This window comes from Cinclus cinclus, chromosome Z (assembly GCF_963662255.1).
Source record: "Cinclus cinclus chromosome Z, bCinCin1.1, whole genome shotgun sequence".
Lineage (NCBI taxonomy): Eukaryota > Metazoa > Chordata > Aves > Passeriformes > Cinclidae > Cinclus > Cinclus cinclus.
In genome coordinates this window covers 1738314-1765594 of record NC_085084.1, presented here as the reverse complement: position 1 = coordinate 1765594, position 27281 = coordinate 1738314, and the positions used below count along the sequence as shown (strand labels likewise).

Sequence of the window (27281 nt, the reverse complement as noted above, 5' to 3'; positions counted from 1 at the left end):
GATCCCTGCATCCAGAGCAGTCCCACAGGGGCATTTTGGTGAAATTCTGAGTTTTGCATTTTTTTATGCACCAGTGTAAGTGGGTGTAAATGTGGTGATCTCCTACACTGACCTTTATTTCCAAAGGCAGTGCATGCTCCCTGCTCCCATTCCCTCCCACGGAATTTTGAATGCTCAGCAGTGTGCCTAACAAATCCCTTCAGACTGATCTTTTTTAAGCTTTCTAAAATGAATAGTATATTTCAAATTAAAAAAAAAGAAATATAATCTCGGTGTGCTGAGCTCCATCTTTCCTGTGCACCTTTCAAGGTGCACATTCTGTCGTCCTGGCTGGTCTTTAAATCTAGTGAGGTCAGGACTGATGCCTTGAAATAAAGCCTGCTTGCCAGACAACCATGTCTGAATCGCCAGCACAGTTTTATTTTGTCTGGTGGAGTGGAAATTTGGCACTAAAACCTTTTCCCAAGTCCCAATCCACTGCAGGACTTTAAGTGGAGGAAATTTAAATTCCAAAGCTGAGAGAGCACATCTCTGGCTCTGATTGACAAACTAGGAAATGTTCCCACTAACCACCTAACATGCACTCTCAGGTTGGTCATAAAAAGCAGCTTTAAGCTACCATGGCACTCAGAGCCACTCACTGCTATAGATTTGCTGAAATGAAGAGGAGGAGGAAGGGAGTGAGAACATTTATTTCTTTTGGTGTGAAAACACTCTCAATTCTTAATTTGGGAGACAAGATTCAGAAAGTCTTCTCAAGTTACAAGGTTAGCCAGACTGCTGAAAAGGTTAAACAGTAAAAATGCTGGAGCTGATCAGCTCTGAGGTTTTTCATCTCTAACAAACAGATCTCCACAGGTTGAGCTGGAAGAGTTTGCAAACCTCTCTTCAATGAAGCTGAGAAACAAACATGAAAATGCACAATATTAATTAAACAAATCCAAAGGTTTAGTTAATTCAGCTGTGACCAAAAGCATTTAGCAGAAGGAAAAGGAAAAAATATCATTTCAGAAGTTTAGCAAGCATATTGTAATACATAATTTCTTTTTCCCACAGAAATGCCTGCATTAATTTTATGGACAGAACAAATGTTGCTAACCCATTCCTCCTCCCACATATTGAGTAAGCATCTTGCACTTGTAAATGTTTCCTGTAAAGTGGGGTTTCTTGCAGACAATTTTCTAACAACTACAGGCACTTGGATATTCAATCTTACTTCACTTGTCCATCTTAGAAAGCCCTTTACAATCTCCTTGTAATGATAATCCTGCACCTACTTTTCCTAAATTAATCCCAGAACAAATAATTTTGATAACTGTGGGATGAAGTTGTCAAATCTGTGGTCCCCAGTGGATCAATGTATATAATCTGTCTCATTCACTAAATTGCTCCTACATCTCACTGATGCTTTCTGGAGGTGATGGGTTCTGATACTTCTTTCACGTCACATTTAATCTTTTAAGAGAGAAACTCAGCCACAAAGTAACTCTGCTCCCACTCATTAAGCATCACCATAGTAATAAGAGAGCTTCACTATGCATCTTCCCAGCAGTTTGCAAGCCAGCATAAGCAATCAGGCTTGAAGCCACCTGAAAACTCTGAAAAGCAACACCTGAGAGCTGTTGTTTTGACACAGAAATTTGCCCCATATATCAGTTTCTATTTTGTACATGGCAGCACAGCTTCCACTCAGGTTAGCATGTGGATAGGGCTTGTGCAAAGTGAGAGATGGGGAAAAAGCCCTGAACCACAAGTCAGGGAAGTTTAACAAAAATTAGGAGCTCTCCTCACCACTGGTGACTTCCCACAGATTTTTGTCGGTTTCTTCCATCTTCTCATTTTTAGGAGGCTTTGCCCTGTTACTCCAGAAGGATTTTGGGCTGGAAATGGGTGTCCAGCAGCACAGGTGAGGGAACACCCCTTACCTTGTTCACAGAGAGCTCCAATGTAGCTGGGCAGGCACAGGCAGGTGAAGGTGTTGAGGCCATCAATGCACGTGGCTCCGTTCCGGCACGGGTTGGACTGGCACTCGTCGATATCTGCACCAGAAAATAAAAGCGGTTTCATCACACACCCAACTCCCTGGAGGGAAATGTTCTGCAGCCTTAGTCAGGCTGGTGACTGGGACCAGTTCAGAGCGGAAGAATGAAGATCAAAAGATCCCAGTGGTCACTGTGTGGATGAGAAGAGGAATGCCATGGAGCATTCTCCTGGTGGAAATCTGACTTGTGTGTGTGACCCTGGCACAACAAAAATTCCTATTAACCACCAGGGACCTCGAATATCTTCACGAAACTCAAATATTGGAAATCTTATCATGTAGCATTAAACAGACTGTTAATTTCAGCCTGCAGAGCAGCAGGCTCTAGAATCTCATTGGTTGGCATTTCTCATTTCTCGCTTGTCTAATCTTATTGAGATAAGGACAAAACATCATAGCACTCATGGTCTTGGGTGGTAAACAAATAATATGTCTGTCTCTGCCACCTCTGGCTACTAAAATGCCTTATCTTCACCTTTTAAATTGGAGCACGAGTTCATTTTATATGATTATTTTCCGCACGGGTTGCTTTTGCACAGGTTATAATCTAGTGTGTCTCTTCATAAAGTTCATATGATGTTTTCTAATGAGTGATGTTCCTCTGAAATAATGACAGTGTAAACTTCAACATAGATTTTGCAAACATCTCCATCCAAAAATGAACTGCTGGTTGTGGTTCACTCATTAAAATATAAGAGAGAAGTTGGACATAACTACAAACCAACAAACAACTACCAATAACTGCTGAATTATGTAGATTTAAAAGATATATGTTTCTATTTTAAAATATGATCTGATCAAATTTTATGCTAGGTCTTATTTGTTGCAGTCATTTTATCATACTTTCGCTGGCATACTTTATCATACTTTTATCATACTTTTCTTTTCTGGAAGGAAAATTAGTTATTCTGAAGTATATAGGTGAATCTCTTGGAATCCACAGTCACAGGAGGTGCAAAAATGTCACAGGCAACTGGAAGAGGTTCCTCAGGTAAAATGGTTACCAAAATACAAATTTGTATCAAAGATGCATATGATTATCATATTTAAAATTTCCTGCAAAAATTTTCAAGTCTGTGTTCAGTGTTCAGCTTCCCATTCACATTTGGGATTAGTTTATCTTACCAGCCTTTCAAATAACTATGGGAATCTCTTAGAGAACTATCCCAAATATTGATGTCTATCTTGTTTTTGTGTTTTTTAATTAAGTGCTGTGAATTCCAACTCCTGCAGTTCATTTACAGTTCCCTTAACCCCTGCGTGTGTGCACAAATCTGTGCATATTATGGGGAGAGGGAAAAGGGGAGAGACAATGACAATCTCCATTTAGTTGTCATGAAGTAAGGCCTTGGTGTAGAACTTTTCAAACGTCCATGCAGCCTTCAACTTTAAAGCACTCCAGGTCTCATGTACAAGAGGTTTAAACTCAAGTTAATCAGCACCCAGATGGCAATTAGTTTACCTAATTCACATTGCTCCCCGTTGAAACCTGGCAGACAGGTACAGATGTAGAAGGAACCACGTGGGTAGCAGGTACCGCCGTTGAGGCAGGGGCTGCTCTTGCAGGGATCTTGGCCTGTTAAACAAGTACAAAAAAGCATTTGACCCCCTAGTTTCAAGGAAATGGTGTATTTTTGATTTTCGGGAGTCAAAAAAAAATCTTTCTTCATTACTGCATTGGTGGTGCAGGCTTTACTGCAGAAACTCTATTAACATACTCAGCTACTCAAAATAAGATTTATAAAACAGTAAAGCTGGTCTTCAGGCATCACTGCTTTCAACTTTAACAACAATACCACATTTACTATGAACCAATGCAAATTACTGTTGGAATTACTTTTTTTCTTTTTCACAGCAATTTGTACTATATTTGGCAGTCATGATACTCTGTTGAGGATTTAGTTTGCATGACATGACAATTAATTATAGCTGAAAACAGTTAAACATATGCAAAATGAATGGAAAATGCTTTTTTCTTGAACAGGGTTAGTTTATGCAGAATGACAGGGTACACAGAACATACTGACTGGCTGCTTATATTTAATCAATCAATGCTCACAAAGTCTTATTTCTCTTCCCACATGTGTTTCCCACCTGCCTTTCTTAAAAATGCATTTAAAGAATACAAACAAAGGCACTGAATACATTTGTAACTGGACTGAACATTAAGATAAAAACTTACCTGCTGTGAAATCCTCAGTTGTTACGGGAGTTAGCGTTTAAATACCATTTCCTTGGAGAGCTTTATGCCTTCCAGTGATGTTTATTTCCAATGAGTTTAGATACCTGGGTATTTGCATTTGATTTCATACGTAGAAGCACTCACTCACACAAACACATCCACACTGAACCATTTTTAAGAGTTAGTTTCTCACAGTGAGAGGGAAATCCTGAAGACACTCCTTCTGATATGCAAAAATAAAGCCCTGGCTTTTAAAACTTACAAAATGGATAAGAGAGTTCTGTAAATCAGAGGCATGAGAAAAAATAAGATTTTTTGATCATGTTTTCCCAAAACAATCTGACTACAATTTATGGGTGGAAAAAAAAAAAAGTAATATCTATTTTACTCTTGCAAATTAAAGATTCAAAGTCTTTTTATAGTACCAAGTTGCCCGTCTAGGCATGGGAATGCAGAAGGTCCAGCTGAAAGCCTCCAGAAGAAAATCTTGCGTGAAGAAGTTTAGGACTGTAATTAAATAATTAAGAATTTCACCTTGGAGGTTTTGGAAAGGATCTGATCCCATCCATTCAAAAAGGGTGCTTGTTTTAGGACTGCTTCATTGAAAGTCACAAATGTAGGGCTATGTTAGGCATCTCAATGGTGGTTTTTATGTGTTTGTTGTCTGTTTGTCCTTCCACAGACTGGATACTTCCACAGTAAACATTTTCAAATTGTCAGCTGCCTGGATTATTTGAGAAAAAAATAATAGTAAACCCATAAAATCAGACCAGGCCAGTTTTTTCCTCAGCTGTCTTGACAAAATATTAATTGAAGTGACACTACTGGCATCATCCATGTATTTGATGAAATGGTGACCAATACCATCATGGAAAACAAAATACTGTGGCAAATGATGTCCAACAAAGAGTTCCATAATTTTTAAGAGACTGACACTGTATCACCCACTTAAAGTTACAGACAGGCTGAAAAGAAGGTCTTGGTTTTCTCTTGCATGGAAAGCTATCTTGTAGGTCAAGAGAAGTTAATTTTTATAAAATCCTGATCCTAAAATGTGCACTGCTGCTTTCTAAGACAACTGCAAGATGTTGAAAACAGCCCTTCATAGATACCAATTGTGTAAGAGCTATCACCATGCTCACAAGAAAAGCCACCAGATAAAATTATCTGTTGGGAATTGGCAAATGAAATCACTCCCGCTGATTTCCCTAACACAACCAATGTCACCTTCCTGTCTTTTGGAACTGGCTGGTTACCTCCAGTCTGATCCAGAGCTCCACGATACAAACACCAAGGGAAAGCCACTGGGCTTGGGTTTTTTGGCACCCCCTATCCTCCTCCACTTCGTAGGGGTCACAGGCAGGCTGATTTCTCAGCTGGAGGGTGACGAGATCCATCGTCATTTCACACGGAGCTTTGATTGTCACACCTCTTACCAGAGCCCAGGCAACACCTTCACAAGCACCACAACACACATAACATGACAGGGATCACATTTGGGAAGTTACCTGGAATTTGCACTGCTGTGCCTTCAACTGAACCCACACTGGTGCCAATCATGAAATCTGATCCATTCGTGACTTCAGGAAGGGAAAATGACGAAGTTACGGCTTCCACAGTGTTTGGCTCCTCAGAGCTCAGTGTTGATGGCTTGTTTTGGTAGGGTCTGTTTTCAGGGGCAATGCTGTTTGTTGCAATATTAGAAGAAATGGTTGTGATCTCCCCCTGACCAAACGAAGCTGACTGTGTTTCTGTGCCTCCATCCAAAAGCTGGGAAGGCGAGGTTAGCATTGTAACTGCTTCCTGGCCAGGTTTAAATCCCTCACTTTCAATGCTGTTGGGTGAGTCTGAAACAGTTGTGGACACGAGCCAGGGGTTCTGTTTCTCAGTACTCCTGTCTTCCTCTTGGCGGGGAGTATTGACTCTCCCTAAGGAAGCTTCAAATTTTGCTGTGCTGACTTTTGGAACATCTGTGCTCGCTCTGTCTCCAAAATTCAGAAAGGCAGTAGGCAAGACATGTATTGACAGAGAATCTCCAGAAACAGCAGCTTCCTCCTCACCAGGTACATCAGTTACAGGAGTTTCTGCCTCCTCTGTCCCCTCTGTTAGAAACCTACCAAAGTGAGGAGTGCTTTGCATGCTTGTGCTGTCTGAAACAGGCTCAGGAGAAAGCTCTAGCAGAGAGGACTCTGTTGTGTCAAGAAAGTCAGTAGTGGGTAGTTTATATGTTGCTGTAATATCAGAACTAACCTCTTTGAAGATTCCTCCTGATGAATGATTGGACTGATGTGAATCCCTTGATGATGATGATGATGTGCTCGTAACGATTACCTCAGGGTACTCAGATACTCCATTTACTAAATGAACAGTTACTGAGGATTTAGGAGTTTGAGGAACAGAATAAAAACTCACTGGATCTGTTTCCTCATACTCTGCTGATGCTGATTTTGTGTTTGTGTACACTGTGGGATGATTCCCTGCACTCTTGGAAGGTGACACAGTTGTCAGTTGGGATGTAGGCTGTGTGGTGACAGCACTTAACTCAAGCTTGCCAGTTGTCAAAGCCTTTTCTGGCTCACCAGTTACAACTGGTGTAAGAGTAGGAACCATAGGCTGATTATCAGCCAGTTCTTCTTGTCCCATCCCAGAAAAGCCAGAGACTGTTTCACTTTGATCTGCTATTACTTGGTTGTTTGCTGAAGTACTTGGTTCATAGGTGTCTTCTGTGGGGCTGGTTACAACAGGTTTAGACTCATGAGGCACCTGAGGGCTTGCCAGAGATGGTACTGTAGGAAGGAAAATGCCCAGTTCAGAGAGTTCCGTGGTGGAGGGAGTTTCTGCTGCAAAATTCATGTCATCTCCTGAACCCAAATCCATGTCATCTGACGTTGGTCTGTGCTCAGAAGTTACCAACTCTGTACTTGGTGGACTGGAAGTAGCCAGAGGAAGATTATCACCAGATCCAAGTGTCTTTTCTTTGGCTATGGGAAACTTGGGGGTGGAATAATATTTCTCCTCTTCAGCTGTCGTGCTGTCATCATAGCCATATGTTGACTGTGTAACAGGATTTGGCATTGTCTGCACACTAATTATATCCTCAGGCACTGATTTTGAGTGATCCATGTCTATAATAGTTGATTCTTCTGGTGGGGTTTGCAGTCGTTCCTCAATCAGAGTAATATCACCATAAACAGAAACGTTCAATATAACACTTCTTCTGTCATCAATCATGGGAATAATTTTTTCATATAATCCAGTGTCACTTGTTAGTTCTTCTGATGAAACTGTCTTTGGGTGAACAGCAGATAGATTTGCCACAACCTCTGTTTCTTCTGTGAAAAGGGAGGCTAGTCCTGTTATTACAGTCTGTGATCCATCTCTTGGTGCCTCTGTGGTCACAACTTTGGAATAAACATGTCCAGGAACACTAGATGAGACATTTAGTTCTACTTTGGATACAGTGGGTATTGAGAAATGAGTAAACATATCAGGGGAAGATAAATCTGAAACACCAACCCAGCCAGATCCTTCCCCAGAGCTCTCAGGTAATACTCTGCCCAGCGTTTTTGTTGTTGATGTTACAAGAGATTGCTCTGTGTCAGGATTGGGAGTTCCACTCAGCATAAGAGATACAGGAGTTGTGCCAGCTTTAATCAGAAAATGTGAATCCTCCTCTTGAGAAATAGCTTTAGAGGTGGGTGTTGTCTTATCTGTTTCATTTTCTCCTCTCCTATAGTCAGTTTCCTTATCCTGAGGTTCTTCATTTGCAACAAAATAAAGCGTGGTGTCTTCAATTTCTTTAGAGATGAAGCTCTTGGAGTTGTCTTCTGCTAAAGCTGAGGAAATGGGGAATGTGGAGGTGGGGAATGGCTCTCCAGTTTCTGGCAGCAGCTCAGTTACAGCACTTGTGACTTCTTCATTAACTTCAACATTTGCTGGAGTGCTTCCTCTTTCAAAGTCTTGTGTCATGTCAGTGGAAAGTTCAGCTCCCACATTTTCAGGGTAAGAAGTTTGAGGGCTCGAGGTACTCTTGATTTCCTTGACAATAAATGGCAATACAGAAGGAAGAATAGCAAGGTCATCTCCTGACCCGTGTCCTGAAAACAGTGGATCACCAATGAACTCGTTGTTTGACAGTTTTTCTTCCTCAGGTGTCAGGAATGTTCTGGGAATATCTTTCGTAGGGAAAATGTTTTGCACCAGCTCTTCCTCTTGCTCTAAAACTGTGACTGGAGAGCTTATGTATTTCCTTTCAATTGATTCAGTTACTCTGTCATCATTAAATGGCAAAAGTATTTTTTTAACAGGTTCAGTTTCTAATTCCTTTTCTTCCAGATATGGACTGAGAGTTGGAACATTTAAAAGTCCCAGATGTTCATGGTTAGTCTGTGTACTTTTAAAGAATAGCTCTGTTGTTGTTTCTTCAGAAGATTCCGTAGCTTTTGGTGAAATTTCACTTGGCCTCTCTTCCCCAGAATGTATCTCTTCCATCAAAGGAATCTTCGTAGAAAAAGTTCTCACTGCCAGTCCATCAACAGTTTTCTCTTCAGTTCTCATGTCCCCTGCAGTTCCCATGGAGGTTACCTCATGTCCAGAACTTGTGACCTGCTCAGAAGGATCTATAGTGAAGGGATGTGATGTGTTGACAGCTTGTCTGTCATCCTTTTCCCATGTTTCTGGTCTCCCAGTAGGGGCAGTAGCTGTTTTTGCAAATGATCCAGTGGATGTGTCTGGTTCTCCAGATCCCTGGTCAGTAACTGAGAAGTGACTCCCAAATATTTCTTCTGTAGGTCCATTTGACATAAGCTTTGTGGTGCTGCTGTCATCTTTGAATTCTTCTCCAGAGCCATGCTCAATCAGGAAAATCTTGCCCAATGAGACAGTTGAAGATCCAGATTTTGCATCTTTGTTTTCTGTAGATTCAGCCACTGCTTTTACACCGCCAGTACTGTGCGTCACCAAGCCTTCATGAGGGCTGTTACTGACCACTGATCCTGGAGATGATGTGGCCTCACCCATTTCTGAATCTCCAGTTTCAATTCCTGGTGCAATGTGAGATATTATCTCTTTTACAGAACCAGATTTTATGTCAGAAGGAGCTGTGTGAGTTGGTTTTGTTTTCATGTTTAGCTCTCCTGGGTTTTTGGTACTAAACATATCCAGGGACATCTGACTTTCTACTCCAGACCCCTCTGTGAAGCTTTCTGACACAGTACTCAAAACTGTTACTGCAGATTCATCCGTTGTTGCATGTTTTTCACATTCTGTTGTTGCATCCTTCAGTGAAGGATAATCTGTGCTGTAAACTTTTCCTTCATACCTTTCTGTCTGTGTTTCAGTGACAGGCCTTAATGGAACTGAAGTCAAAGTAGCAGACTCAACGATAAAATCTATGTCTCCAGAACCTGGATCAATAAATGGGGAGCCAATACTTACCACTTTGTTTATGGGACTCCCTGAAAATATGTCTGCTGGCTCTTCTGCTGATCCTTCATTTACAAAAAGCTTCTTCTCCCTCAAGAGAGGAATGGTGGTGACCTTTTTGATTTCAGAACTTATGGTACCTGGTACTGTTTTTCTGAGTGGCTCGTGACTTACAGTTCTGACTTCACTTGTAGTGCTCCCAAGTTCATTCAAATCCAAATTTTCCTCTGCAGCAGTAGCTGAATTTTGGTGACCTGAATAAGCAGTGACGTGTATTTCTTTTTCATTATCAATACTCTTTTCAGTTACAAGAGAACTGGCAAACACTTTTTCTGTAATAAGTTCAGACACAGAGTTGGTGGCAACAGTTACTTCAGGACTTTGATCAAAAGCAGAATAAGGAGTACTTATAGCTCTGGGCAAAGCAGAGGTGATTCCTGAATCAGTTACAGAAAATTCTGTCAGCAGTGCTGTGCTGGAACCCAAAGAAATGTCTTGCACTGAAAGTGTTTCTGTTACTGCTATTTCCTCTGTCACAGCTGAAGTTCCAGTGATGCTATCTTTCACATCTCCAGAACCTTCCAGAATCATAAAAGAAGCAGCACTCATCTCAGGCTTTTCTGTATGACTTGTTTCCAGAATATTCTCAACAGGGGAATTTGCATTAAGTTTAATAGTTGTTTTGTAATGGTCTCCTGGAGCGGGGGTTGCCTCTTCTGAAATGAGGTCAGTTACACCTTCATCTACTGTAGCAGGACTAAAAACTGCCTCCAGAGAAGCAGTTACAGCAGAACTTTCCACAGTAAATGCATCAGGAGAAGAAGTTATGCCAGAATTTTTTTCATCATCTTCGTTTCTTGACCCCGTCACGACTTCTAAGACTGAAGTGGACAGATCAGATTCAGTGGAGCCATCTCCAGAGGATTCACTAGAGCTCAAAAGCAGGTTTTTGCTATCTTTAGTAGAGCTCTCCTCAGTTCCCTGCCATGTCATGGCCTCTCTACTGTTTTGCAGAGACTGCTCTTGTGAAGAAGTGGTGGCTATTGATTTATCTGTTGTAACAACTTCAGACTCCCCACTATAGACAGGTTCTAACATTGCAGCCCCTGAAGTTGGTTGTGTAACCTCAAACGCCCCTACCACTTCTCCAGCTTTGCTTGGTTGCATAGTACCAGAAGCTTCTGATTCATTTATTATAAATGTGTTTGTCTCATTGATTTGAGAAAAGGTTACGTTTTTGGAATGTGCAACGCTTTCAATTTGGTCACTCCTCGCTTCCTCAGCTTTTGTGCTCTTAGGTGCACTGGTAACTTGTTGCTTCCCATTGATGAACTGCAAAGCTGGAGGAGTTGTAACATCAGTAGTATTTTCACAGTCTTCATCTTCTTCAAACTCTACATAGTTTGGAAAGAAAGGATCCAATATTATATATTCAGATGAATCCTGCACAGAGTCTGAAGTACAGGGTTCAGTCTGAGCTGACTCTGCATCAATGTGGGTTTCATCTATTGCATGAGGAAGCATGTGGCGATTGAACAGATCCAAGAATTCATTCACCGGGTGATCTGCAAGAAAAAGAGAGCTTTTCATAATCCCTAAGTAACAGCAGGCACACGAAGTACAAGCAATCCATGGGAGGAAAAAAAAAGAAAAAAAAAAGAACCAAAACCAAAAAAAATCTGAAATTCAACAATTCCTTGTAAATTCAGTGTGTTCTTCTGTTTACACAAAGTTAAACTCTGCCATGGTGTGACTTTGTAGTTAGAGCCTCTCTGCATACTGGATACAGATATTATTCAGAACAGATTGCCACATGCCCTTGGTCCCAAACCCATATCTGAGTTACCTTCTCCTACATTTTCAGCAAAGATGAGGAATGGACAAGATGAAAACTGCTTTTCAGACCAACCTGTTGCAACTGCTTCTAGGGATTTAGACACTAACTAACCTCTACCAGTAACTGAACCCAGACAAAGCTAAGCAAGGCAAAGTCTAAAATAAAATGAGACATAGAAAAACCTCCCTCAGCATGTCCATCTTCCTTTTAGTATAGATTAATTGAAATTACTAGGAACACCATAACATCTACATCAATCACTCTTCACTAGACTTGGACCCTAGGTCAGTGAATAAGTTTTGCTTTACAAAGTAGTTGCTATTTGGAATTTTAAAGCATTATGCATCAAAGAAGAAAAAAATATCACAGATTCAAAGGTCAACTCCCACTCAGAGGGTTACATGACTGAAGTACAGTAATTTTCTTCTGTTTACAACTCACTCTGAGTTATTTACACGCTCCCAAAGGTTGCAAACATCTCATAGTTTTTTTTCTAGGTGGTCAGTCAGATAAAGAGGAGGAAAGATCTAAGAAGGCAAGATTTTAGCTGCAGAAAGCCTCATTAATTCCTCCAAGATTTATGATCCCAAATTCCATAGAGACTTTTTAAACTTGCCCTTTCAGCACAAACATTACTTCAACTCTTCTGTTCCAGACAATGGAAGCTAACAAAAATGAAATACCAAAAAAAAACCCACAAAAAAAAAAAAACAAACAAACAAACAAAAAAAAAAAAAAAACAAAAAAAAAAAAAAACCAAAAAAAAAACAGAAAAAAACCCAGGATACAACAGACTGAGAAAAAAGTCCCATATTTCAAGCTTTAAAATTGACTTGAAATTGGAAACCTTGCACTGAAATCCTATTCCATGAGTGTTTATTTCTTCTGGATCTATGTTTATAACCATTTTGGCCAGAGAGGATTACTTTCCTGCTGGTACAAACTGGAATAGCCAATGGAGTTTTGCCCACATCTACCAGGAGAGGATCTGAATCAATTAACAGGACTCCTGCCTTAGAGCACTGTCAGCAACCATTGCTTCCTGAAAAATATCTGCAGTACGTGATACAGCTCAATTTTTAAATCAAATCTTCCTCACTAAAACTGTCTACAAGTCGTAAAACAATGAGAACATGAGGTAAAACACTTCATCAATTTGAAGTAATTCCCCTACCTATGAAGATCATTTAACCTCTGTGACTACTGTGTCCTCAGAGACAGAGTCATCAGGTGATCATTATGGAAAAAAATGTATTCAATCAAATTAAACTGACACAGAGCACTGTGAAAGGTTTGTGATTCTTTGGCCTGGGCTGGCTTGCGTGTGCAAATTGACTTCAATTTGGTTTTGAAAAGGTCACTGCAACTCCATTGAGAATTAATGTTCTAATATCTCACTCTGTGTTTACAGCTAAACTCATGAAGTATTACTGGATCTCAGCTTAGCTAAAGCTCCAGCTGAAGAACACAGAGAATAAATCACCTCCATAGCATTGTTTATCTCAACGACAATGTCAAGTTTGTACAGCACTAAGCTCAGTGCTCCCAGTGCAAGGAAAATAAAGGTTGTTTTCAACCTCATGCCTGGTTGGCTGTTGTACACTGTCCAGAGAAGCCTGGTGTTTACCCAGGGCTATGACAGCTCTATTAGATGGCTACAGAACTGACATTTCTTCTTTCTGCTTCACGTGTGCTTGTTGGGAGTTATTTTATGCAGTTCTTGTAAATAATGAATGCTTTTCTCAATAAACTAGAAGTATTTACAAAGGCTGCCCAGTGCCACAGAAGAATAAATTTTCTGCTCTCGCAGATGCCCCTTTCAAATTTTGTGAAAAGCAGGAATTTGGTAATCTCTCCAAGACTGGCAGTATGACTTTGAGGAGCATGTCTAAGAACTATCCTTTCAGAGTCCATGAGTTTCAGCAAAAGGCCACCCTGAACATACCGAGAAACCATGCCCTCATAAAAGCAGAAATTTCAACTGAGACAGAATTTCACACCTTCCTTTCAAAACTGTGCATGCAAAAACCCATGGAATTCAGTCAGTGAGAGAGGAATGGCAAGATAGAGCTGAAAGGGAGCTCTGAGAGTTTCTGATTTTTTGTAAATTCACTATAAAATTACTTCACCCTCACAAAGAACCAGAGAATCACACACAGAAATTCGAATGGTCAGGAAAGATGCCTTGTGCTGTGTGAACAGCTGAAGGAGGGATGTGCATGAACAACCTGGTGTATGGACTGGTATGCCATAAAGATTAATTATGATTTCAACACACAGCAATTTAGACCATGAAACAAAGCATACAGCTTTGCACAGAAATTGTACATGAAAAAAAATAAAATTAGAAAGCCTGGATGGGCTGTAGTTTGTAGGAGGGCACCATGACTAACAGGTTCTGGCCAACAGTGCAGTGTTTTTGCCACAGTGCACACCTGGGAGTCCCTCAAATTAGTAGCTCACGCTAAGTCATTTATGGTAGGCAATAAATTTAGTGAACAACATCTGTTCCAAATTCACCTATAAGACAAATACAAATAAATTCTTACACATGCAGAGATCTCTATCAGACCCCACTTTTACTTTGTTAGCTTTTTCAAGATCTCACATGCCACAACAATCCACATAAAAGAACTTTAGCAAAAGGTATGATATTCTGATAATGAACTTTCAGGAGGCTCTTTCATTAAATAATAAGTATCATTGTGGGGCTTTTTTGAATGTTTTGTTTTTTCCAAAGAAAAAATAATGAGCTTTTCAGGAGACAGTAAAGAATGTAATTGATTGATTTTTTTTTTTTTAATTAGACATTCTTTTCCTTCTTACAGGTTTGATTATTAAGTGTTAGCATTCAGGTTGCTCAGGGTTAAGAACTATGAGAAAAGCTCTTAAACTCCTGAGATGGCAAATAATCTACATAACGATGTGGCTCATACATCCTTGTCAGCTGGATATAAGACACTGGGATGAAAAGCTACCATAAAATATTAGTGTAGAAGAAAAAGTCTTTGTCTGTTGAACCGGCTTGTTAGACAGTGAGTGCAGGAACACAGACACTTGAATTATTTTTAAACTGTCCAGATGCCACTGACTTATGCTGCCCCTGTTTATTCCACACCCATTCCTGTTGCAGGTGAACACATACAGACCGAAGACTACTAAAAAAGAGATGAAACCAAGACTTTAAAGGGAAGGAGTTTGGCAGTCAAATATGCTTATCAATAGCTGATGGAAAACAAGCCAAAAAAGAGGCCTTTTTCAAAGAGGTGCTTTGTTATTCTAGCTCCAGCAGAAGGAAAGTGAAAACAAGTAGCTGAGAAGGAGCAAAGCCAAGAGTTGTCAGCTCAGAGTGCCAACCCAAACAAGTCCTGGGAGAGATTTATCAGCAAAGTCTCTCTTGGAGGCAAGTGATGAGTTATGCTCTGAAATGGAGATGGAAAGGACAGGTATATTCAACCTAGACTGTTTCTTAACCCATTTAATACATCTAGATGCTCTAAATGAACTGAAAGGAGCCGGCATCTATCCCAGTATCAGTTCTCATATGTCAGAAATGGAAATCCCTCTGGCTACAGGGTGATTTTATCCTGCTACTGTGCAGAACCACAGACCAAGGTGCCATTAATTCTTGTTACAGCCCTTCCAATCCATCACAACTGGTTCCAAACCCATGTCAGTTTTTCAGTGGATAAAACAGAAAAGTTGCCTCCCTTTTACTGGTGCACAAGATAATGTCTGCACACATCCAAAAATGTGTAACATGCAGCAATATTTATTTTCTTGGGAACACTTTAAATAGTCTACAGAGAGCTTTTCCCAGACCATCTTTGATGGGGCAGGCAGTAAAGTTTTGGATTTCTCTCAAAATCCATCAGATAAGCATCTGAAGAAGAATTAATAGGGAATTAAATAGAAAACATGATGTTGTCCAAATTTTTGAAACAGATTATTTCATTCAGAAGACTTATGCCCTTTCAAAATGTGGCTCTTAACATCTAATCTGGCATCCTGCAGATAATGGAATTTCACACTCCTGCAATTTGTCCACTTATTTCTTCAGAGCCACATGCTGAGTTATTTGTGAGGAATAGTACAGTCCAGACTTTTGTAGAAGGACTAGAGGTCTGATAAAGCTATGAAATTCACATGGAATGTTCTGTGGACTTTAAATCACACCCTGCATTTTGACAAGAATACGGCTGAATAGGCACCAGCAAAAATGTTTAAGATAGAATGCTAAAACCGTTTTGGACTCTGTTTTGCAAGTACTTCCTTGCATAATGTGACACTTATATAAAATCCTTAACATTCACCACCAAGAACCCATAACCACGAGAAAACCACACATGAAAAATCAGAAGACTTTATATTAGTCAAATTATTTCCTGCACTTGATAATCAGATTTTTTGGGGGGTTGGCTTCAGTAAAGTTATATCAAGATTAAAATATTATCAGTTATTGTTGGAGAGAGCACAGAGGAAGCCAGAGCTGATCAGAGGGATGGAGCAGCTCTGCTGGGAGGAAAGGCTGGCACAGCTGCCATTGCTCACCTGGACAGGAGAAGCTTTGGGCTGAGCTCAGGGTGGCCTTGCAGGGCCTGGGGGAGCTGCAGGAAACGTAGAGAGAGACAATTGCCAAGGGATGGAGGGACAGGACCCAGGGAATGGCTCCCAGGGCCAGAGGGCAGGGCTGGATGGGATCTTGGGAATTAGGAATTGTTCCCTGGCAGGGTGGGCAGGGCTGGCACAGGGTGGAATTCCCAGAGCAGCTGTGGCTGCCCCTGGATCCCTGGCAGTGCCCAAGGCCAGGTTGGACACTGGGGCTGGAGCACTGGGACAGTGGGAGGTGTCCCTGACATGGAATGGGGTGGGAATGGATGGGATTTGGGGTCCATCATTCCCAACCCAAACCATTCCATTTTCTGTGGTTCTATATAAAACATATGTATAGATGTAAATGGTTTTAATAAGCTGTTTCAAAACCCCTGCACGTTTTTGGGATGCTCATAGTGGGATTGTAAAAGTTACCCACCAGAGAGAGTCCATGGACAACAAAAATCCAGACCCTGCTTCACCTGGAAAACAACGAGTTCCCAAAACAGAAGAGAGTGGAGATAGTTCAAACCCTCTGAAAGACCTGAAGCCCACATCCAGGCTTGGGACAGGGTCTAGGATGAGGAAAAACTTAACCACCTTTATGTCATGTACTGACTGCCCTGAACCTCAGCTCTGCCAGGATCCTGATCTGCAGGCTGGGTGGATTCAAGAAGCTTTATGACCATGGCTTGTTGAAATTCCTACAGCAGGAAAAAAAAATCCAAAACCTCAACCAATTCCACAGGAATGTGGCTATTTCACTGAATATATTCTCTTTTAAAAGCATAGTGGGGAAATAAAAAAGGGATTTGAAAAGCTGTCCTCAATACAAAAAAATAAAAAATAATCAAAACCTTTCCATTAAGTAGGGTGTTCATTCCCCTTAAGATATTGCATTCAAATTGAAACAAAACCATTCAATTTTACAGAAATAAATCAATCTGATAACATCTTTGGGCTGTTTTGTTTCACAGAAGCGGTTTGGGGTTTTTTTAATGTATATTGTTCTTTTCATTAAATTAAAAAAAAAAAAAAGATTTTGAAATCTTGAAGATATTTCCTGCTGAACCAAAATTCCAAGTGTCAGCCTTTGAAACAAGCAATTCCTCTAACTTGTGCCATCTTGTAGCATCATTATCCCACCTAAGCATGGTCAAAGTGCAACACTGCTCCAGGCATATCTCTTATCCTCATCAGGAAAAAGTAGGAATACTGCCAAGGAGCTGGTCTAAGGCATTAAAGAAACATGGCTAGTATTACACACACCTAAGTAAAAAAAAATAAATTAAAAAAAATGTCCCAGAATAATTAAATTTTTGATGCTTTTAATCCTTCTACCTCACATTAACATGACTAGTATACATGACGAGGTCTACTAAAACCCAGCTCTTGATTAATGTTCACTCTAAATAAACAAAAGGTTTTATTTAGTTCACTTTAAAATGTTTCCCAGATGGACATATATATTTCTAAAATTTTGTTAACTTTGGCTCCCTTTACAAATCCTTAAGGATGTAGGGCAGGTTTCAATAATTTGGGGTTTGGATTGTTTTGGTTTTGTTTTTTTTTTTTTTACCTTCTAAATGTTATCAAAATTTATGTTTTGTTGTCGCTCTGAGAGTCAAAAGAGATTATTACATTCTCACATATATATAAATTTACCTTGTATAAAAGTCTCAACAACTCAAATCAACTTCTGGAAGAAAGCAATTGTAAGGAGTGACTTTTGCACAGCTGGCTGGGTAGGAGTTGAAAGTAATTCAAGGTGGGTGGTCAGTCTTGCCTACTGAAATTCACTTACCCACTCTGTCTGCTTCACCATATTTGGGTGTTTTCATGCAAAATCCATGAGTATCAATTTCTGGCACATTCCTGCCCTGCAGCCTTTTTACAGACAAGCCAGGACCCCAGGCTGGAGCTGCTGGCCACAGCCAGAGGCACCTGTGGAAAAGTGGATGTCACTTTGGTGGACACCTGTTCTACATGGGCCTCTGGGCTCACTCACCCCTGCCAAACTTCAAAGCAACAGAGAGGATGATGCAGCAACCATGTCAGAAAGAAAGGAACTGTTTTATTATAAAAGCATATCATGGAGCCTTCTGGCAATCTCTGGAGTTCCCTTTGTTCATCTCCCCCACCCAACAATAAATTTGTTAAAGAGAAGCAGACTGAGTGAAATGTCAAGTTGTTAAAAATGGCAGCTTTGCCGTGTCAAGGCTGAGCCCCATCACAGGCAGGATACAGCTCCCTGGATAATGCCTGGGTATTTGTCATGCAACATTCTGGGGGCAGTCATTCCCACTTCCTTTCTGCTGCAATACGTCACTAACAAAACACGACTCCAGCCCGTGGTGCCTCCTCCTGAGCAGTCCTGGCCATGAGCACCCTTCCAATGACAACATTTCATTCACTGCCTACAGAGAAGACAATTCTAAAGCTCTGCAGGGCTAAACAACCCAAATCCAAACAACTGCTGTGCAGTAAATAATTTTTCTCCAGATGCAGCCCAAAAGAAAGCAAGGAGTCAGGCTGTATTCTGACTTAGCTGGTGTGTCTGGGTGTGTGTGGAGGAAGTCCAACTCTGCAGGAAAAGCTGGTTGGGAAAGTGCAGCTGCTCACCAGAATGACTTCATCCATTATTCATGTGTGATATTCCACGACTGAGGTGGAAATACTGGGATATCAATGAATTTTGGGCTTTCCTGTCCCACTTCACCACCACCCCTTCATTACATTTACATCCTGCTAACAGGGACAACCTCAAATGCATCTGCCATGACACAGCTGGCACAAGAAGGAACCAGCTCTGCCTCTACCAACAGGGGGAGAGAGTGTCCCTCCAAGAGGAATGGAAAACTGATTTACCACAACATAAATCTGGGCAAAAGTCAGAATACTACACTTAGAATCTCAAAGCATATGTCCACCCTCTGACTGTTCTTGTGGTTTCTCAGGGCTGTAAGAAATATTCTTTCCCCTCTTCCTTTTTCCAGTAATACCAAACACCTTGGCTTTAGGGAAAAAAAAAACAAACTGCAGTATACACCTAATGTGGCACTCTGGGGAAAAAAAAAAAATGTTGACATCAAATTATTTTAAGAGTAATAAAGGTTGGTTTACACACTAGGCATGTACTAAATTTTACTTTCTTGATTTGTCTCATGAGAGGAATTTTATGTGGCAAAAATAAAGCCAGAAAATATTTAAATATTTTACAGTTCAATCTCTAAAAGACAGCAGTGTCTGAATATGGGAATGTATGTTTATGAGAGGAGAAAGGAAGACAGAAAAAGAGGAAAACAGCAAGAAAAGGAGAGAGAAATAGTGGGAGGGAGGGAGGGAGGAAGGAAGGATTCCAGGAAGGATTCCAGGAAGGATTCTAGGAAGGATTCCAGGAAGGAAGGAAGGAAGGAAGGAAGGAAGGAAGGAAGGAAGGAAGGAAATGTATTTTTTTAAGAACTGCAGCTATGCTGAGAGTTATCCCACCTGCTCTACCCCAAAATGCTCTTTTTACAGCCATCTGGAGAAGTTTATTCCATTTATCATGATGATTTTCTGGCATTTTATCTCCTACTATTTCTCAAACATTTTTTACAAGTACCTTATAAGCACAGTTTTAATTTAATGTCTGCACAATCCCACTTTGGATGCAGCAAGCATCCAAAAATCACATTCTTTAGCTGCAGTCCTTTCTCTTCAGTGGCATTATTTTGAGCTATTAGTCATGTGGCAACACACAATCTTTTTCTCCTGGCAATTCTTTTTTTTTTTTTTTTAAGTTTAGTTTTACTTAATTGAAATATGATGAAAGTTTTGTTTGGGACAAACCCGTCTTGTCCTGGACCCTCCTGCATGTGCAATATTAATTGAGTTGCTACAGAAGTGGCAGTGATAACTGAAGTTCTGCAGTATCTCCATAACTTCTGAAATGCAAACGAGCTTTAGAATACTTAATTAGAGTGATTTACATACATAAATATTGACATAAGTGGCAAAAGGATTTTTTTTTGCAAATGGTTCTGAGTCTTGTGCTTTGAAAATATTATTCAGGGGATGCAGAGTGGATTCTGAAATTGCAACTTTAATGAATTATTGTGATGATCGTGCCTTACTTCTAATAAAAAAAAAAGCTGAAATTTTTTAAAATTTACCTGCAGGGGTTAATAAATAAAATTGTTTTGGTTATAAAACACCTAAAGCAGCCCAGGGATAAACTAGAGGCTCTCAGTTAAATCAACAGAAGTCTATAAGTTCCCCTTTGCTGCAGCTGGAGTGACACAAATGTGTCTCTCTACCAGACAAAATTTCAAACAGTGCACACAGATCATGAGTGTTTGTTTAACCATAGCACCACATAATTTTTCTTTCAATAACTTTTTTCATCTCAGTCTTCTTTTTTTTTGTTTTGGTTTTTTTTTTTTTTCTTGCAAAACTGAAACATTTGTTCTGGAAAAATATTAATTTGTTTTTAGAAACACTTGGGAGGTTTTTTGGAAAAGACACTTCTTTTGGACAGTACTTGAGAACAAAGGGTTTTAACCAAATACAGCTAAAAATAGATGCCTTGCTGGGGTAATCTTACTGCCCCACTAAAAAATCAGCAGAGGGAGACATATTTTTGACTACAAACTACTGCCACAAACTCCATCCTGTGCTAATGTGGTAATGTTACTGCAGAATTAGCTCACACCTGACAGGCTCTGCATCTGGTCAGAATAAACGGGGGAAAAAAATTGTATATAGGTCAAGTAGTCAAATAATTCAATTAGAGTGTGAAAAAATACTTGTCTGAAGAACATTTTGGGTTAATCCTTGGTCCTGTCAGTTGGACCAAGTGTCCACAGCATTTCCCAAGGACTCATAAATTTTGTTTCTAATGTTCAATATTTAGCTAGACATGTGACTGGAAACTCACTACAAGCTAGAGTAGTGAATATATAAGTAAGCCCAGAATCATTTTACTCACTGCTTTCAAGAAAAGCAAAGCAATGGTTTAGAAAAAAAAGTCCCACAATGAAATACAACCAAAAAATTTCAATGCTACTCTATGTACATATAGGCACATCCTTTGCTGCTATTTTAGCAAAAACAACAAAAAAATTACGTCAAATATGTGGAAATTCTTTTTCTAATGCCAAAAAACCTCCCACTGAAACTATGAGACTCCTGCCTGATGAAGTGCTATATGTAAAATCCAAGAGCATGGTTTAAAGTTAAAATTAATGTTTCTTGTGCACTCCTTGAGCTAATGATGGGTGTCAAAGAGGTAATGAAGTGTAGCAGAGGTAATACCTAGGCAGGCAGGGACTACTGGAAGACACTCCTGGCCAGGAATAAAATTCCAACTGCTTTTCTCCTCCTCAGGAAGTAGAAAGTTTTCATACTGAATTCTCCTCATTTAAGAAAAGCATTAATACAAGATTTGTCAGAAAAGTCCTGATGTAATAAGCAGCTTGGGGGGAAAAATACTCTATAAAGAAAGATTGATAATTTCAGCAACATGTTTCCAAAGACAACATAAAATTTACAGCAACCATTCTGCACACATCCTCACCTGTGGCTGGAAAATATTCTGAAAGACACCAGTAGGTATTTTGTATGTTATTGATCAAATTTATCACCTAATCTCTTCAAAAAGAAACAGGGTGATTTTAAAAGACTGTCTGGATTAGCAAGGATCAATACACTCATTAAACTGAAAACGTGCAAAAACAACTGCAAAAAAAGACCACTGAAAATTCCATACTCAGAAAGTTACAATCTGGACACATTCAGAAAAGTTTGGTACAGAAAACCATTTTCTTCAAAAAAATTAAGTAGTATTGCATCACCATGCAAAAGACAGCTCATCTTTTCTGCATTAGGACTTCTTAAGGCTTTCTCCACATGTAAACAAAACCTCTAAAAGGATTCCTGTTCTTCACAACAGAACTATGAAAAAACTACATTGTACCTATGAATAAAATTCCTTCATTTCTCTCATGAATAAACAAAGAGCTATGAGAAAGCTGGAAATGTGTAATCCCTATGTCTAGATCTGAGACGTCTCCTTGGATACAATGCAAAAACAGCAGGGAATGTGTAGGCATCCTCTGAACAGTATTTAATGTGAGGGCACTGCTCCTTGTATCTGTGGAAGTCTAGAAAGGAATGTGGAAAAAGAAATTATTGCTCTATAATAAGTCTTTCTTCAGGAAGAGCCAGCAATAGTGGCCTAAAGACCATTTGTTAATTCAGTTTTAGCTTCTTGTGAAACTTTTTAAGTATCAAGTTTCAGCTCTGTTGGATATGGGGCTGGTGGGGTTGGTTTGGTTTTGGTTTGTTTTTTTTTTCCTTTGTTTTGAGAAAAGGAGAAGTGGGCAAAAAAAGCTTGAATTCATTAAAATTAGTTGGTTATTAGTTTTGCTCTCATATTGGGCATCACTGCTGTTCCATTTTAAGTACAATTTATATGGGATGGTGTATAACCTATTTTAAAAAGCCCTCTACACCATCAGGAAACAAAAATAAAAATAAAAAAATGATTAAAAACAAACAAACAAAAAACCAAATAAACAAAAAAACACACACACACACAAAACAACCTAAATAATTCTAATATAGAAAAACCCCAAGTGGCTTAGCTACACAACAAATCCACCAGTGTGGATTGAATGTGCTCTGAAGAAAAATAATCACCTAATTATAAAATGACCCCCCAGAAGCTGCAAACTGTTGTGAAGACATTGTGATACCTACTATCCCCAGATCCCCACAATTCTGCTCTCAATCACCTCATTGGAATTACTGTGCTGTAATTACACTGGGGAAGATGATATCAGGATCTGGCCACTCAACATTAACACTCAGTTACTCAGCATTTAACACTTCAGTTACTCCAGGCACGGGAATAACTGTGGCTATCTCTACAGCAGGTTTCATGAATAAAACAGAGATTTTGGTTATTCAGGACATGACAATTACTTCAGTCAGACCTGCTTCCCTGGGAAATGAACTTTGGAACATTACAATTAATAGGGATACAAGCCCAGACCTCCATTAAGGAAAAAAAAAAAAGAAAAAAAAAAAAAAAAAGGAGACTTGTATTAAATAAGGTGGGAAATTGGTCCTGTCCATGTGATGCCATTTTTGCTACTGCTTCAAGATCCCACCAGAATTGAATTCAGGTCAGCCTAGCTGCAAGGCAGCATCATGCATTTTGGTTTGAAATAGATCCTATAAGGAAATTATAGCTTTCAGTAGTGTATGTCCTTCATTTGGGGAAAAACAAATGGTGATTTCAGCACACAAAAGACAAAGTCTCTTCCCCTTGACCAGAAGTCTCTGTAACACAAAAATTAGCAAAAAGACACACCAAAAAAATTTCACCTAGCACACGTGTGTATACCACAAATAATGGTATACAGAGACATTATTTGCTAGTGGGCAGAAATAAAACATCTTAAAGGGGAAATAAAGCAGGTACAGATGAAGAGAGATGCAAACCTGGGTGCTGCAAACTTTTAGGTTGTCTCTTGCAGTGCCTGGAAGAGGCAGTGTGAGGCTTGCTGCTTCTATCCCTTCCTCTGCTCTGGTCATCCCATACCCCTGGGGCAGAACCAGCATCTTCCCTCCCTGCACAGCACCAGCACATTCCCACTCTCCCACGCACACACTCCCCCCCAGCAGCTACCAAAAACAGGCACTGAAAAAGGGGACGTGGTCATTCTCTGTGGCTCAGCAGAGAAATAAAAGTATCAAGGGATAAGTGTCAGGAAGAAAAAAGACCTATTCAAGCTAAAGACAATGCTGGCAAGAATAAACATGGGTATAAACTGGCCAAGGAGCAATTCAGGCTAGATATTAGAATCAGGCTTAAAGAGAGCCATGACCATCTTTGACAGCCCTCCAGAAGGAGCTCTGAAGACAACAAGATTAAACGAATTTTAAGGCAAGGCCTAAGATGGACCTGAAAAGACTCTATTCTGCCTCCTTTGTTAAGGTTTATGACTATGACTCATTACCATTCTGCATTTCATTCAAATTTCACATGCCCTCTCACACTGCTAAGGCAGAAATATGCATGTCAGAGAATTACATGTTGAAACACAAAGGTTTGTAACCTCTTTCCATAAAATCCCACATCTACAAAGCACAAGTTCCTGCAATTTTGTTCTCTTCAAAGCTGGAGGGGACACGAAACCAGACAGAGCTGGTGTGAGTCCCAGGGTCCAACAAGCACTTTGAAACATTCACTAAATAAAGACTTTTAAATGTCTCCAAAAAACGCAGGTGTGCAAATTACTCCTGATTCAGACAGGAGTTATGTTTCCAGCATCCCCTCAACCACTGTTAAACAACACCCCCACAAGCATTTTTCAGCTCATAAAAGCTTTATGAGCTGAAAAGTTCCTTCGGGTTTGTTTGGATTTTTTTTTTTTTCCCTCCTTCCCCAGCTGCTAATCCATGACCTTCCAGCACCACCAGCAGCCCTCACCATTATGAAACATCAGAGCTGTGAGGACACAACAGGGCACCAGGTGGCAAATTCTGCATCCTCACAGTGATCCACAGAATCCTGCATCCCATCTCATGCCATCTCACACCTCACATTGCAGGGGTATTTGGCTTCCTCACTCTCCTGATTCCAAGGGAAAAGCTCCTGGTTCCACTCCAGTGGATGAAGGTCCCAGGCCCCTTCCATTCTGAAAAATGTGCATCCTTTTTATAGCATAAAAAGTGACGTCTCCTCATGTGCAAGGATATTTTCCTCATTAATTGAAACACCTCCCTTCGATCTGCCCATGGGCTTTCAGAAAAAAAAAAAGTCTTATTACCCAGATTAATTTGTGCACCTGCCTCATATTTGTCCTCATGGGAGTGTGTGGATTTTTTGTACATTTTCTCAATGAAAACTGTTGCATTCTTACACAAATAGACAGCTTTATCTGTTCAGCTCTGTGTTCTTTTTTTATCAGCCCTAGAACACATCCTCCAGAATTTAAATTGAGCTTGACCTTCCACCAGGCGCCCAAATTATTTCTGTTTCCATGCCTTGTTTTTGTTGTTTTTTTTTTGTAATCTAAAAGTAAACTTCCTTTGTGAAAGTTTTCATTGAGTACAAGCATGCATTTTAAAAGCTAGGAGTAAAGCTATTTACCTCTAGGATAAGAAAAGAAGGCCTCTAAGGGAACCTTCTCCTAATAAACGTAAAGTCTTGGAAAGGATACTTTCAAGTTATATATGTATTATACTATTTCATGTTAAGGGGATGTGTCTATGAGACAGAATAATCTCCTTGGCCACTTTAACTGAATTTAACTCAACACCTTTCGTATGCAGCTTCAGCCTGAGAGATTAATGAAGACTAATATCCCCCCAAATTCCATATATCCATAACACATTCCATGTGTCAACAGCACATTCCAGCCCAAAAACTTCAGAGCTCTTCAGAGAAGTTGGTGCCAGTTTGGTGAGGGTTTGAGAAGGAGGAGAAAGGCACAAGGAATCCTTCCTGCCTCTCCTCCCACCTGTGCTTGGCCACAGGTGAGCTCTCCTGAGCCAGTGCTGCTCCCACCATCACAGGCTCCCTGTCCTGCTGGATGGAAACTGCTATAAATATCCCAGAATCTCAAGAACTTACACATTTAACACAGCTTTTCTCTTCCACGTGGAATGTAAAACACTGCTCCTGCCTAACAAAGCCTAATGGCACCTCCACTGAGCACTTAAATATTATTGTGCCCATGCTGTGGATGGCAAATGGAGCTGCAGGGAGCAATATTCAGCTGTGTAATTGCAGGGTTTTTATTGTAATTGAGTGATAGGAAACAAAACATGGTGCTGAATTTCTGCTGAGCCCTGCCTCACTGTTGAATTGTTGCTTCTGGCAAAAGCTGAATAACAAGGAGGTGAAGAATGAGGGGGAAAGAATAATCTCATAAATAGTTCCAGCAAACACAAAAAGGAAAATATATCCGTTTATAGGCAATGTCATCTATATATAACCTCTCAGTATTTTTCCTATTTGAAACAGTTATTTCTTGAAGGGCTTTTGTAAGCAAGCTGTCCTTTCTTAGGGGGCACTCTTGGATTCTTGACTTCAAAATCAGTGAAGGCCTTTGTTTATAACCCTCACAGATTAACTTTATCTAAAAATGCAAAGATGTATTACCTTGAAAACATGTCAAAGGATGAAAAACCTTTGTTTTATCAGAGATGTAACATGTAAACTGTATTTATAGTTTCCGATCAGCTGAGAATAAAAAGCCAGAGGTACAGTTTATGTAGTTCTTTATGATAGTGGATCAATTCTCAAATAAGGAGTGATAGAATAAGAAGTTATGCTATATCCTAGTGAAAGGCATATGTTGGTAATATTTGCCAAATCCATTCCTGTTCATTACTCCCTATATGCATTTTCTTCAGCACACAGAAAATTTATGGACTAAGGAACAATGAAGGGAAACTGGGCCTGACAGGATTTTTCAGATATTGTCTTTCATTTCTGTAGCAGTAAAAGAAATCAATCCAAAGCCTCAGAGAGAATAAATCACTGGCAGTTCTAACTGAATTTGGGGTAAGTAAGCAGAGGGTGCCTTTAGTCTGTGGATAACTAAGTGGAGGAATTCCCACTGCCAGGGCCTGAAAACAGAAAAATGAAGAAAACTCTTTTTTAACCTTGCACTAGACACATGACGAGGCTCTCTGTGTTTAAAGAAAACAAAGATAGTGTTCTAGAATTTAAGAATATTTCAAGAAAATAAACTTTTCTCCTCTCCTCACAGACTAAATAGCCCTTAAAGGCAGATTTTTAAGGATTTATACCTTTAAGTCTTCTTATAAACACCCTGACATATATATATATATATATACACACATCTATAGCTGGGAAACACATGCACAGCTTTGAAAGTTTGTGAAGATGAAGACAACAATCCCTGAAGAAAGTTTGTCCTAAAGACCTGATCACCCCCAAGACAGAGTAAGAGCAGCTATGAAGAGCATCTGCACACTGATCCACTGTCCTTTAGATAATCCACTTTGAACCAAATCCTAATTTAATGAACCACACTACCCATACTATTCTGAAAACGAACCAAACAAACAAACAAAAAAATAGAGGTGTAAAATAAGGCTCTTCCTGATGTATATGCAGAGAAATACTCCATCCATACCCTTCCAAACCATCCTACTTCTTTCCATCACCTGGAACACGCAGC

The 27281-nt window shown here is 39.9% G+C and overlaps 1 protein-coding gene across 1 annotated transcript in view; it reads right to left on the bottom strand.

Moving 5' to 3' along the window:
- Positions 1-27281, bottom strand: part of VCAN (versican) — an 87260-nt gene that overhangs the window by 20015 nt on the left and 39964 nt on the right. Inside the window, exons 6-7 of the mRNA XM_062513419.1 lie at positions 3504-3617; positions 1926-2039 (exon numbers count right to left, since the gene is read on the bottom strand). Coding sequence (XP_062369403.1) covers positions 1926-2039; positions 3504-3617 — 228 coding nt within the window. The remainder of the gene's footprint in view (positions 1-1925; positions 2040-3503; positions 3618-27281) is intronic.